This window comes from Pituophis catenifer, unplaced genomic scaffold, assembly GCF_029215685.1.
Source record: "Pituophis catenifer annectens isolate HBS135680 unplaced genomic scaffold, rPitCat1.0.hap2 SCAF_16, whole genome shotgun sequence".
Taxonomy (NCBI): Eukaryota; Metazoa; Chordata; class Lepidosauria; order Squamata; family Colubridae; genus Pituophis; species Pituophis catenifer.
The window spans coordinates 16,787,338-16,801,019 of record NW_027256896.1 but is presented as its reverse complement, the minus strand read 5'-3'; the positions used below and the strand labels follow the sequence as shown (position 1 = coordinate 16,801,019).

The following is a 13,682-nucleotide window of genomic DNA, read 5'->3' as shown; positions in this document are numbered from 1 at the left end:
CTACCTGTTCTTCCCCAAAAAGCACGAAGCAGAATCCTGGTCCCGACAAAACCCTTTTTATTCAAGGCATGTGAATTCATCTCATTCACCTTCAGCCAAGGCCTGACAATCAGTCTTTCAAAGGTGAATTTATGACCTTCCTTCCTTCGCAATAGCAGACTTTTATACCGCTTAGTAGTGCTTTTACAGCCCTCTCTAAGCGGTTTACAGAGTCAGCCTCTTGCCCCCCAACAATCTGGGTTCTCATTTTACCCACCTCGGGAAGGATGGAAGGCTGAGTCAACCTTGAGCTGGTCGGGATCGAACTCCTGACAGTGGGCAGAGATAACCTGCAATACTGCATTCTAACCACTGTGCCACCATGGCTTTCTTTCTTTCTTTCTTTCTTTCTTTCTTTCTTTCTTTCTTTCTTTTCTTTCTTTCTTTCTTTCTCTTTTCCTTCCTTCCTTCCTTCCTTCCTTCCCTCCTTCCTTCCTTCGCAATAGCAGACTTGTATACTGCTTCACAGTGCTTTTACAGCCCTCTCTAAGTGGTTTACAGAGTCAGCCTCTTGCCCCCCAACAATCTGGGTTCTCATTTTACCCACCTCGGGAAGGATGGAAGGCTGAGTCAACCTTGAGCTGGTCGGGATCGAACTCCTGACAGTGGGCAGAGATAACCTGCAATACTGCATTCTAACCACTGTGCCACCATGGCTTGCTTTCTTTCTTTCTTTCTCTCTTCTTTCTTTCTTTCTTTCTTTCTTTCTTTCTTTCCTTCCTTCCTTCCCTCCTTCCTTCCTTCGCAATAGCAGACTTGTATACTGCTTCACAGTGCTTTTACAGCCCTCTCTAAGTGGTTTACAGAGTCAGCCTCTTGCCCCCCAACAATCTGGGTCCTCGCTTTACCGACCTCGGGAAGGATGGAAGGCTGAGTCAACCTTGAGCCGGTGAGATTTGAACTGCTGAACTGCAGCTAGCAGTCAGCTGAAGTAGCTTGCAGTGCTGCCACTCTAACCACTGCGCCACCTCGGCTCTTCCTACCTACAAGCCTTCCTACCTCCAACATCCTCATGAGGATATCTCTGCCGTTTCCATTTTCCTGCTCGCTCTTGGACCGAATGCAATCCACCAGGTTGAGCAGAAGTTTACATGACATGGTCTGGATGCTGCTGGGTAAAGATTCATCATCAATATTCTTGGCAAAGAGCTGGACGGCCAGGGAGAGATCGTTGAGGGGTAAATGCTGCCGGACGTGATGGACCAGATCGGCCAGGGTGCTGTACGCAAGGGGCCTAAAGGAGGAAAAAAAAACATATTACAGGTGTTGTTAGTTGCAAAGTCATGTCTGACCCATCACAACCCCATGGACAACATTCCTCCAGGCCTTCCTGTCCTCTACCATCCCCCGGAGTCCAGTTAAACTCATGCCGACTGCTTCAGTGACTCCTTCCAGCCACCTCGTTCTCTGCCATCCCCTTCTTCTTTTGCCCTCCATCGTTCCCAGCATTAGGCTCTTCTCCAGGGAGTCCTTCCTTCTCATTGGGTGGCCAAAGGATTTGAGTTTCATCCTCAGGATCTGGCCTTCTAAAGAGCAGTCAGGGTTGATCTCCTCTGGGACTAACCGGTTGGATCGCCTTGCAGTCCAGGGGACTCGCAGGACTCTTCTCCAGCACCAGAGTTCAAAGGCCTCCATTCTTTGGCGCTCAGCCTTCCTTATGGTCCAACTTTCACAGCCATCCATTGCAACTGGGAAAACCATCGCCTTGACTAGACGCACTTTTGTTGGCAGGGTGATGTCTCTGCTTTTTAGTATGCTGTCTAGATTTGCCATAGCTTTCCTCCCCAGGAGCAAGCCTCTTTTAATTTCTGGGCTGTAGTCCCCATCTGCGGTGATCTTGGAAGCCCAGGAAAATAAAATCTGTCACTACCTCCATTTCTTCCCCATCTATTTGCCAGGAATTGAGAGGGATGGATGCCATGATCTTAGTTTTCTTAATGTTGAGTTTCAAGCCAACTTTTGCACTCTCCTCCTTCACCCAGATCAAGAGGCTCTTTAGTGCCTCTTCACTTTCTGCCATTAGAGTGGTATTATTATTATTATATTAGAGTGGTATATGTTACAGGTAGTCCTCGACTTATGACTACAATCGAGCCCCACATTTCTGTTGTTAAGCGAGACGTTGCTTGAGTTTTGCCCCATTTTACGAACGTGCGTCGCAATTTCCCTCCCCCTGCAGACACCTACAACTTTTAGAGAGGACCGCTCGATGCCTCCAGGTAAATAGCACGCGTTACCCACCTGAGCGTTTCACGAGCCGTGTAGCCAGAGCCTATGAGTATGGATTCATCGAACAATTTGTCCATGCACGGGATAAACTCTGCAACGAAAGATTTGCAACAGAATGAGTGTCGTAAGGAAGGCAACAGGGTTTTTATTAAGATGCTTCAACTTAATTTAAGATGGCACAGGTAGTCCTGGACTTACAAAACAGTTCGTTTAGGGACCGTTCAAAGTCACGACGGCGCTGAAAAAGGTGACTTAGGACGTACGTCTTTCACACTTTACGACCTTTGTGGGGATCGTGCCATCAAAATTCAGAGGCTTGGCAATTGGTTCATACTTATAGCAATAAGACCTATATGCCGCTTCACGGTGCTTTCACAGCCCTCTCTAAGCAGTTTGCAGAGTCAGCCTCTTGCCCCTAACAATTTGGGTCCTCCTTTTACCCACCTCGGAAGGACGGAAGGCTAAGTCAACCTTGAGACTGGTGAGATTTAAACACCTGGCTGTGGGCACAGTCAGTCTGCAATACTTCACTTTAACCACTGTGGGGAGGGAGGGAGGGAGGGAGGGAGGAAGGAAGGAAAAGAAGGAGGAAGGGAGGGAGGAGGGAGAGAAGAAGGAAAGAAAAGAAGGGAGGAAGGAAGGAGAGGGAGGAAGGAAGGAAGGAAAAGAAGAGAGGGAGGAAGGAGGGGGAGAGAGGAAGGAAAGAAGGAAGGGAGGGAGGAAGGAGGGAAGGAAGGCAATAGCACTTAAGACTTATATACCGCTTCACAGTGCTTTACAGCCCTCTGTAAGCGGTTTACAGAGTCAACCTCTTGCCCCCAACAATCTGGGTCCTTATTTTATCCACCTCGGAAGGATGGAAGGCTGAGTCAACCTTGAGCCTGGTTGCGATTGAAACTGGCGACAGCCGGCAGTCAGCAGAAGTAGCCTGCAATACTGCGTCTTAACCATTGCGCCACCACACCTCATGACCCCATTCATTGCTGTGTCCCAAGGTCATGTGATCCTCTTTTGAGCAACAAAGTCAACGGGGATGCCAGATTCGCGCCGCCGCCACCACGGTACTCGTTTACCACCTGCGGCGATTCACTTCACAATTAGGGCAAGGAAGGTCGTAAAACGGGCCAAAGCTCGGCTCAAACAAACGTCTCATTTCGGCAGAGAAACGTTGGGCTCAAGTGCTGTCATAAGTCGAGGACTACGTGCGACCATCTAAACAGGGCCAATGTACGTACGGCTCCTCAGGTCAGTGGTAAGGATATGCTTGGCTGCGATGAGCAGTTCCTTCCTCAGGTGAGCCGTTTCCGCTGGACAGTTGGACAGCAGCTGCAACATTCCCTTCACCATCTGCTGGGAATATTTAGCTACCAACTCCTGGCAAGGTGAGAAAAAAATAAAATAAAATGCACCTCCATGTTATAGATGTGGCCTCCGTTGCTTACATCTCAATGAAGAGGAACTTATTTTTGGTGGGGGTTTTATCAGAAACTTATAGTAAAGAGCAATGTACATCTAATTATCTATGTAATAACTGCAGCTAGAATTGTATTTGCACAAAAATTGGCAAAGTGAAGAGATTCCTACGGATGAGAATGTGATTAGGAAAATATTAGAATGTGCAGAAATGAATAGGATAACACTTGCAACTAAAGAGAAGGAACAAACTGAACGTTATATTTATATGGGAACCATTGTATCGATGGCTAGAGAATAAAGGTGAAAGTTAGAAATAAAAGTAGATTAGCGAAATATAGAAAATGTATCAATAGAATTATATACGTTAAGAAGAGGATTGTTACAGTATTAGATATGCTATGTATATCAGTGTTAAGAATAGACAAATCATGAATACGGCTGTAAATTTTAATTGTTATTGCACAAGACATTTGTACCCAGGCGACACACTGTTTAATGGAAGATGGATTGTTTGTATTAAAATAAGATTAAAAAATTATTATTATTTTTTTTAAAAAAAGAGGAACTTAGAGGAAGTAAGACATTGGGTGGGAAGTTCACCACAGGGCCAGGCTCACCTGATAAATCCTTATAATGTAAGCCAGAAACGACAATGTTTTAATCTGGGCAGCAATGAAGTCGGCGTACAATTCCTTATTGTAGTTTTTATTCTGCCTGAATTATGGAAGAAGGAGTATTTGATCAGAATGTTTATTTTTTTTTCAAAAAAGATTTTTTATTTTTATTTCTCATAAACACATTTACATGTACAATCATTTCCATCATTTTTCATTCATCTTTAACTTTCATTTTTCATTTTTTACTTTTTGTCAAGTAAAAGGAGAAAGGGGAGAGGGGGGTAAAAGGGAAAAAAAAGTGAGATATTATAAAAATGTAGGCAAATGATGAAATAAAATTAAATATTAATTGAGTAAGAAATTGAAATGAGAATAAAGATAATTAGAAAATCGGGGTTGCTCGAATACTACTTTAGATTGAATGGAAAAGGGAAACAACAGGAGAGAGGGGAAGGAGTAGAGAGAGAGGAAGGGAGAAGAGAGGAGAGGAGAGGAGAAAGAAGAAAGGGAAAAGCAGAGGAAGAAAAGGGAGGGGAAAGAGGAGCAGGGGAGAAAGTTAGAAGGGGGAAAGAAGAGAGGATGGGGATAGAGAAAGGGAAGTAGGAAAGAGAAGGAGAGGAAGAAGGAAGGAAGTAGGAGAAAGAGGAAGGAAGAGAAGGGGAGGTTGGAGTAAAGGTAAAGGGTAAAAGATCACAACAATTATTTACTGGCTGAATAACTAACAGGAACTCTGAAATTGGATGGTGGAATGCTAAACTTTTTTCCTTTTTTTTCTCTGTATGTCTGTTTACACAGTTTGGGATTTGTTAAAAGTTTTAATTCCTTATGCATACCTGGCTTGGTTGGACACCTGAATAATTATGGTATTCATGATCAAGGGCACAAATTCGGCTACCACGTTGTGAATATTCAGCTTGTAGAGCTAAGGGGAATAAAACAGAAAGAGGCGTGTTAGACGAGGACAAATAGCAACCGTTTATTTTTCCTTTTCATTTTGAGAAGGGTAGAAGTAACGTTCAGGTACGCACGAAATTACACCTACCTCTTAGCCTCGCCTCCGATGAGGGAAAGAAGAAAAAAGTAGTGGGAAGTTATGGGAATTGAGACATGGGAGAACATCGTTTCATACAAACCTGATACATGAGGACGACGATTATGGGAAGTTCGGCTAAAACTTTCAAGGAAAGGGAGCCGCGAGGAATGACCGCGTGCTGGAAAAGGATAAAAAAAAAAAAAGGAATGGTCAATAGAATTCAAAGGACGTCAGACATAGTTCATTTGTGGTTATGTAGGGATTCTAAGCTGATCCCTCTTTTAACTCCATCCTAGGTTCTCATTTCTTCTCCTACACATCTCCTTCCAGAGATATTTTTGTTGGGCATTCTACCAGAAAAATACCGTATTTTTCAGTTTATAAGACGCACCTTTTTTCCCCAAACACGCCTTCCATCGTGCTCTGAAGACTCTATTGCTTAATCAAGCCGGCCTGACCAAATAAATTAATTTTAATGGGTTTTAATTAGTTTTAAAGGGGTTTTAGCTAAGGGTTTTAATAACGGCCAAATTGCTTTAATTTATTTTAACGGTTTTTAATTTTTGTGATGGGTTTGTTTTAATGTGGCTGTACACCGCCCTGAGTCCTTCGGGAGAAGGGCGGTATAGAAATGTAATCAAATCAAATCAAACCAAATCAAATACTCCGAATGTAGTATAAGGAGGTTTCAGAGGCTGAAAAAAGCATCAGAAACGAAGCTTCAGAAAAGAAGCCCCCAAACAGAGCTTCAGAGGCTTTTTTTCTGAAGCTGTTTCGGAGGCTTTCAGAGGCAGAAAAGAAAGTTTTTTCTGAGTTTCAGAAGTTTCAGAGGCAGAAAAAAAAAAGCAAGGCACAGAGCTCACAACTGTTGCTAAAATTCACCTCTGGGAACAGCTGATTGGGGGTATTCCAGGAGGCTGATCCACCTGCCAATCAGCTTTTTTCTTATTTTCCTCCCCAAAAAACTAAGGTGCGTCTTATACTCCGAAAAATACGGTACGATAAAAAGACTACATATCTGGTCTTGCATAAACTAACCGCATCTAGAATTGTATTTGGAAAAATGATGAGATTCCGTCTGAGGGGAATGTAATTAAGAAAATATTAGAATGTGCAGAAATGGATAGACTAATGTTTACTATAAAGGATAAAGAAGAAACAATATTTTTGGATATCGGACATATCAATGGCCAGGCAATAGAAACAGAAGTTAGAAAGGAGGAGATATAAAAGGAGGAAATGCTAAAGTGGAGAATTGTTAAAGAAGATGGTGTTAAGTATTATTATTTTCTCCCTCTTTTATAAAAGATTTTTAATTTTTAATATCTTTTAGTGTTTTATATATTCAAATTTTAAAATTGGTTTTAAATTGTTTGGGGTTTTAATTTGTCTGGGCCAAAACTATTTAATTTGATTTTAATTCCACTTTTAAATTTTGTATGTATGTATTTTATTGTTTGGCTGTGCACCGCCCTGAGTCCTTCAGGAGTAGGGCGGTATAGAAATCAAATCAAATCAATAAATAAAAATAAAATTATATTATCATATTATTTTATTATCAATATTATAGTGATGAATACCACAACAAATATGTGCATCGTGATTGTTTAAAAATAACTGTACCCAGACCTCACAATGTTTGATGAAAATTGAATGTTAGATAAATAGAACAAATAAAACATTTTTTAAAAAAGGGAGGTTAGTCTTAGTTCACTTTTGACTCCGCTCCCCCAGATTCTGCCACTCCTTCTCCTACAAAGACGGGGTCTTGCACTCACCGATCTAGTTTCACTGTCATCTCTCTCCGGATTTACTTTCACTACAACCGTCGTGATCAAGCCCACCATTTCTGGGGTAGGGATGGTGTTCTCCGGGACAACTTGAGGATTCTCAAAGTACCGATTCTAAGGTTAAGAAACACAACCGAAGCATCACTCTAGCTGCCGGTTGCAGGCGGCGATGCAAAAGTTAAAGAAGGAATTTAGGAAAACCAGCCAAACGGTAATCAAGCCTTAGCGATCCGGCGCTACTGGTTCAAGACCAAAAGGTTTTCCAATAAACTTTCATGCAGTATAGAAGAAAAACATAATCTCACAATCAGATGGGCCAGAGTGCAGACTTCCCTCTCAGGGATCCAAGATCCTGACTGCTCTGCCCCAGCTACGGACCCCAAAGAATGCAGCACGCACAAAGTCTGTACAAACCTTAGTTTGCTAAATTAAATCAATCTTTTTCAAACAAAGGCTGTTAATTAGCTTTCTTAACAGCCTACAAGACTCCAAAGAATAAATAATCGTCATCTTATTAGGGTTGGCAGAAAGCCCAGAAGCAATTTGCAGGAAACTGATAAGAGAACTAAGATCAGGAGGTGAAGGAGAGCGAAGTTGTTCCCTGCAAATTGCCTCAATCGTCCGTCCTTAAATAGGCTAAGGGAGTGGCCAATTAGCCCCAAGCCTTACTCTCGAGGAGACCTCCTCCTGAGGAGCCACTCCTGCCTTTTGGCAGCTCTGCGCGCCCGTGCATCGAGAAGAAGCTCCTCCTCTTCTTCCTCTTCACTTAAGGGAGCTTCTGGAGGTTCTGAAGGCCCTGGCTGAATCCCCGCCTCTGGCACCACATCTTCTCCAGCCTCCTCACTGTCCGACTCGAGTGCCAGCTGCACAGGCTGCTGGCACAGCACCACACCAGCCTCCTCACTGTCGGAATCAGCTACTAGCTGCACAGGCCACTGATGGGCCACAACACCGACTGACACCAGTAGGAAAAACGCCACACGCTTCAATGCTGGGTTTATGCAGCCAGACTCTGGCATGCACTGAGTTCATTCAGCAGCAAAAGTCAGCGCTGGGAGTGACCGCCTCCAAGCGCCCTTAAATAAGCGAGCCACGCCTCTACCCTGTGCGTACCTCGCCCTGGTGCTTGTCCTGCGCTCTGGCCCAGCTGATTGTTGGGCCTGCTCAGCGCATTCCACCCTTGGCCACACCTCCGCGCCTTGCAGCTGATCTCCGCCGCTACCTTCGCCGTCACGAGACCACCGAGCCAAGCCGCGTGTCCGCGCTGTTCCTGCCACGCTACAGCTGAGCCTCCCGTGTTGCTGCTGTAGTCGTTCCGACACCTCCCCCCGTCACCGGTGCATTCCCGAAACCCCCCCGTGCTCCAGTGCTTTTTCCCACCCCATTGTGGCAAGTCCCGGGCCTCGCGGTTCGACACATAAATGTCATCGTTGTATTACCTACCACTACTTTTGGAAGCTCCTTGTAAATCTGTTTCACAAAATCCAAGAAATGATGAATCTGCAGAAAAAGGGGTAAGGTGTTATGAGAAATTTGATTTCAAAGTCTGAAACCGTTCTAGTCTTGGAAAAAGAAGTCCAACCGACTCCCAGGGTCTGCTGTTTGAGGAGACCACAACCAAAGACGAAGCATTGTGATTAACGCCAACTGCCTGCAATTACTGCAGGTTCGAATCTCGCCAAGGCTCAAGGTTGACTCAGCCTTCCATCCTTTCTAAGGTGGGTAAATTGAGGACCCAGTTTGTGGGGGCAATAAGCTGACTTTGTAAAAATATACAAAAGGATGAAGGCTATTGCTTAGCACATTGTAAGCCGCCCTGAGTCTCCGGAGAAGGGCGGCATATAAATCAAATTAAAAAATAAAATAAAAAAAGGACCTATTGCTCATCCTACCTTAACATTCTTCTCCCCCGAAGATTATTCGTGGGAACCCCAAAATGTTTGTGAGCTTTGACTATGTCACACAACCGCAGGCCACTAAATTAAAAAAACTTATTATTTACCTCTTGTGTGATAGCTGGCCGGAACTGTTTGTGAAGCTCAATAATTATCCTCAAGCAAATAAGTACATTTTCTTCATTTTCGGTCTAAAAATGAGGGTGGGAGAGAGATGGAAAAGGGTTTATTATGTAGCAAAATTTAGAACCGCATACCACCAACGGTTTTGAAAAAAAATTAAGGAGAGCAAAGTCAAACAGAATTACCTCTAGAAACCTAAACATCACAGATAAGATATTTTTGGTGTGTGGGCGCAGATGCTCGTTGGTTGGTATTCTATGGATTATTTCCAAAACTAATTTTCTCAGTTGCTGCAGAAGGGGAGAGAGAAAAAAATAATAGGGAACAGAACTTGGTTTTGAATGATAAACATGTTTATGTTAAAAGACCCAAATTAAACCCTAAAAGCTTATTACGTTAATTGAGATTGTGCATGGCTGCAGATTTTAAATTCACGAAAAACCACAAAAGACGTCTCCGTGGTCATGTGGCCGGCATGACTAAACGCCAAAGGCACACGGAACGCTGTAACCTTCCCACCAAAGGTGGTCCTATTTTTCTACTTGCATTTTTTACCTGCTTTTGAACTGCTAGGTTGGCAGAAGCTGGGACAAGGAACAGGAGCTCACCCCATTACGTGGCACTAGGGATTCGAACCGCTGAACTGCCGGCCTTTCGATCGACAAGCTCAGCGTCTTAGCCACTGAGCCACCCAAATTAAACCCCAAAAGCTTATCACGTTAATTGAGGCTGTGCATGGCTGCGGATTTTAAATTCATGAAAAACGTAAGCGAGGTTTTACATTAAAAAGAAGTAGATCGCATGTCAAAATGGACAGTAATGAAATCTAATTGTCCAGTTCTTTTTGACTAGTATCAAAAAAAATTAGGCAAGCTTGTGTCCCGTGAAAGACACCAGGAATTCTTGATAAAACTTGGAAGGTCAGAAAAAAGATCTCACAGAAGGTGCACTAAATTTGTTATGCTGCAACCAGTAAAGGTATACAAACTCTTATCAAAAGCAGGCGTGGCCTTTTCTCTGTAATTTCACCTTCTTTCTTCCAAGATTTAAAAAAGATGGTGGCTATGTCTTTATCACAGGGATAACAGGAAAAGAATGTATCTTTTCTTTTATGTAAACCGAGAGCTTATGCACCAAGATAAATTCCTTATGTGTCCAATCACACTTGGCCAATAAAGAATTCTATTCTATTCTATTGAACAAAGAAGTAATCTGGAGAGTACCTGTGCAGGTTTTTCCTGCAGGAACTGGACTTCCCCGTCTTGGAGAAAAGTAAGGAAGCGAGGGATGATGTGTTCCAGGAATGTGGAATATTGAGGCGATGAGGTGACGTTCTAGGAAGAGAAAAATAAAAGACTTTTGGGGGGTTTCCAACCACGCAGAGGGTATAAAATACTGTTTCTCAACCTCAACTTTAAGAGGGGTGGATTTCAACTCCCAGAATTTCCCAGCCAGCATCCGTTACGGGTAGTCCTCGACTCACGACAATGGAGCCCAGAATTTCTGTTGCTAGGCGAGACGGTCACGACAATTTTATCCCGTTTTACAACCTTCCTTGCCGCAGTTGTTAAGTGAATCACTGCAGTTGTTCAGTTAGTAACACGGTTGTTAAGTGAATCTGGCTTCCCCCATGGACTTTTATTTATTTTATTTATTTGAATTTGTCAAACAAAAACAAGAACAAGAATAAGAGAATTATTTATTTATTTATTTATTATTTAAATTTTTATACCGCCCTTCTCCCGAGGGACTCAGGGCGGTGCACAGCCACAATAAAACACTTATATCCATAAAGTTTAAAAACAGTTTAAAACATATTAATAATTTGGCCCTATATTAAAAACTAAAACACCCATTAAAATTCGTTATTTAAGCCAGCCCAGCCAGTTGAAATAAAGAATAAAGACTTTGCTCGTCAGAAGGTCGCAAAAAACGGTTGTGTTAAGTCACTTTTTTCAATGCCGTTGTGACTTTTAAACGGTCACTAAATGAGCGGTCAAGGGCTACCTGTATTCCTTTCCGATCCTCAGGTGCTTTGGAGAAGAGGTTGACCCCCTCTTTTTTGTGACAGCCCTATAAATATTGGGAGACTGTTATTATGTCACCCCTAGTCACATTTTATGTCACATATGAAGAATGGTTGCAGGAACTGGGTATGTCTAGTTTAATGAAAAGAAGGACCAAGGTTGACATGATAGCAGTCTTCCAATATCTCAGGGGCTGCCCCAAAGAAGAGGGAGTCAAGCTATTCTCCAAAGCACCTGAAGGCAGGACAAGAAGCAATGGGTGGAAACTGATCAAGGAGAGAAGCAACTTAGAACTAAGGAGAAACTTCCTGACAGTTAGAACAATTCATCAGTGGAACAACTTGACTCCAGAAGTTGTGAATGCTCCAACATTGGAAGTTTTTAAGATGATGTTGGACAACCATTTGTCTGAAGTGGTGTAGGGTTTCCTGCCTAAGCAGGGGGCTGGACTAGAAGACCTCCAAGGTCCCTTCCAACTCTGTTATTCTATTCTATATTCTAGTCGTGATAACAGTCATCCAATATCTACCAGCAGCTTTCCAGGTCTCTAATAAAAAAAACTTTCTAACCACTCCAATCAACAATGGCCCCCAATGTAAGAGCCTTGGTAGTACAGTGGTCTAAAGCACCCCCTGTTATTAAGAACAGCTGCCTGCAATTACTGCAGGTTCGAATCTCGCCAAGGCTCAAGGTCGACTCAGCCTTCCATCCTTTCTAAGGTGGGTAAATTGAGGACCCAGTTTGTGGGGGCAATAAGTTGACTTTGTATAAATATACAAAAGGATGAAGGCTATTGCTGAGCACATTGTAAACCGCCCTGAGTCTCCGGAGAAGGGCGGCATATAAATCAAATTAAATTAAAAACAAAAATAAAAAATGTCCAGCTCTGTCAAGCACTCCACTCTCAAACCAGGAACTATTACCTCAAAGTTTTCACTAACTTCTTGCATCATCTTCAGTTTCGTTTCATCGGCTGAAAAGCAAGAATGAAAGGCAGGCGTTGAAATATGTATTAACCTGTAGCAGGGAGGTAGTATTTGAACCCCCTGAAAGAAGCAATCAGATCTTATCAGTTTGGCTCTCACGACCCCCGTTTTATGCATCACATCTCAACATTTCCAGCCACACCTCTTCACATACACACACTCATCTCCACGCACTCACATCCATGTGATTTCTTATTTTTTGGTGAGGGTTCAAGAGAAAAAAAGGTCATCATTTGCTTCTCTGTTACGTCTGCAAAGCAGGCCAGGAATGACACAGATGGGGTTTGCATCTTTACCGGTGCATTCAGCCCCCATCTCAGGTGCAAAATGTAATCCAGCCTCCAATTTGCACCAAAATTCTGGGTTTAAGAATTCACAGTTCTATAGGAATCCAAAGGAGGAGAACGTGCATTCTGGAGGATAATTCACAATTTGCCAAGTACGATTCGCGCCAGAGATTGTTCAAACGTCTGCGCCCAAAGGAAACCAGCGCCGGGAGAAAAAAAAAAAAACTTACGTGTGTTAGCATCGGTGAGAGCCGCCACAAACTGGAGATACTTTTTCATTAAGGTGGTCTGGTCGACCACGGTGGGTCCTTGGGTTGAAACGAACGCCATTTTTTAAAAAAAAAAAAATTCTGTAGATTTAAGTGAATATTTAGGAGGAAACTGAAGGGCTCAAGCGATCAGCCAGCCTAAAAGAAGAGAGAAAGCAAAGCTATTTTAGCCTCATTACACGGATGCTGTGATGTTACAGGAGAGATTTATTTAGTTTCTAATTTTTGTATTTCTGTATTTTATCTTGTGCCTGTTCACCGCCCTGAGTCCTTCGGGAGTAGGGCGGTATACAAATTTAATAAATAAAAATAAAATAAATAATAAAAAATAGTTTTATCCCACTTTTTTTTTTAATAACTCAAGGTAGCTTAAGAGGGACTGGCACAAAGTCACCCAGTTGGCTTTCATGCCTACGGCAGGACTAGAACTCCCCATCTCCCGGTGAAAGACTCAAAATTATCCAGTTGGCCTTCAAGCTTAAGAGGACTAAAACTCACTGTCTCCTAGTGATTGGTCCAAAGTTACCCAGCTGGCTTTCATGCCTATGGCAGGACTAAAACTCACCGTCTCCTGGCAATTGGCACAAAGTCACCGAACTAGATTTCATGCCTAAGGTGGTACTAGAACTCCCCATCTCCTGGTGATAGGCTCAAAATTATCCAGTTGGCTTTCATGCTTAAGAGGACTGGAACTCACTGTCTCCTAGTGATTGTTCCAAAGCCACCCAGCCAGCTTTCATGCCTATGGCAGGACTAGAACTCCCCATCTCCTGGTGATAGACTCAAAATTATCCAGTTGGCCTTCATGCTTAAGAGGACTGGAACTCACTGTCTCCTAGTGATTGTTCCAAAGCCACCCAGCCAGCTTTCATGCCTATGGCAGGACTAGAACTCCCCATCTCCTGGTGATAGACTCAAAATTATCCAGTTGGCCTTCATGCTTAAGAGGACTAGAACTCACTGTCTCCTAG

The 13,682-nt window shown here is 43.1% G+C and overlaps 1 protein-coding gene across 1 annotated transcript in view; it reads right to left on the bottom strand.

Moving 5' to 3' along the window:
• Positions 1-12,772, bottom strand: part of TRRAP (transformation/transcription domain associated protein) — a 98,635-nt gene extending 85,863 nt beyond the window's left edge. The window contains 13 exon segments of the mRNA XM_070955347.1: positions 1,039-1,273; positions 2,281-2,359; positions 3,504-3,642; positions 4,302-4,398; positions 5,135-5,223; positions 5,435-5,512; positions 7,113-7,238; positions 8,568-8,624; positions 9,127-9,210; positions 9,328-9,432; positions 10,366-10,476; positions 12,093-12,142; positions 12,673-12,772. Of these exon segments, the coding sequence (XP_070811448.1) occupies positions 1,039-1,273; positions 2,281-2,359; positions 3,504-3,642; positions 4,302-4,398; positions 5,135-5,223; positions 5,435-5,512; positions 7,113-7,238; positions 8,568-8,624; positions 9,127-9,210; positions 9,328-9,432; positions 10,366-10,476; positions 12,093-12,142; positions 12,673-12,772 (1,350 nt within the window).
• Between the last annotated feature and the right edge of the window lie 910 nt (positions 12,773-13,682).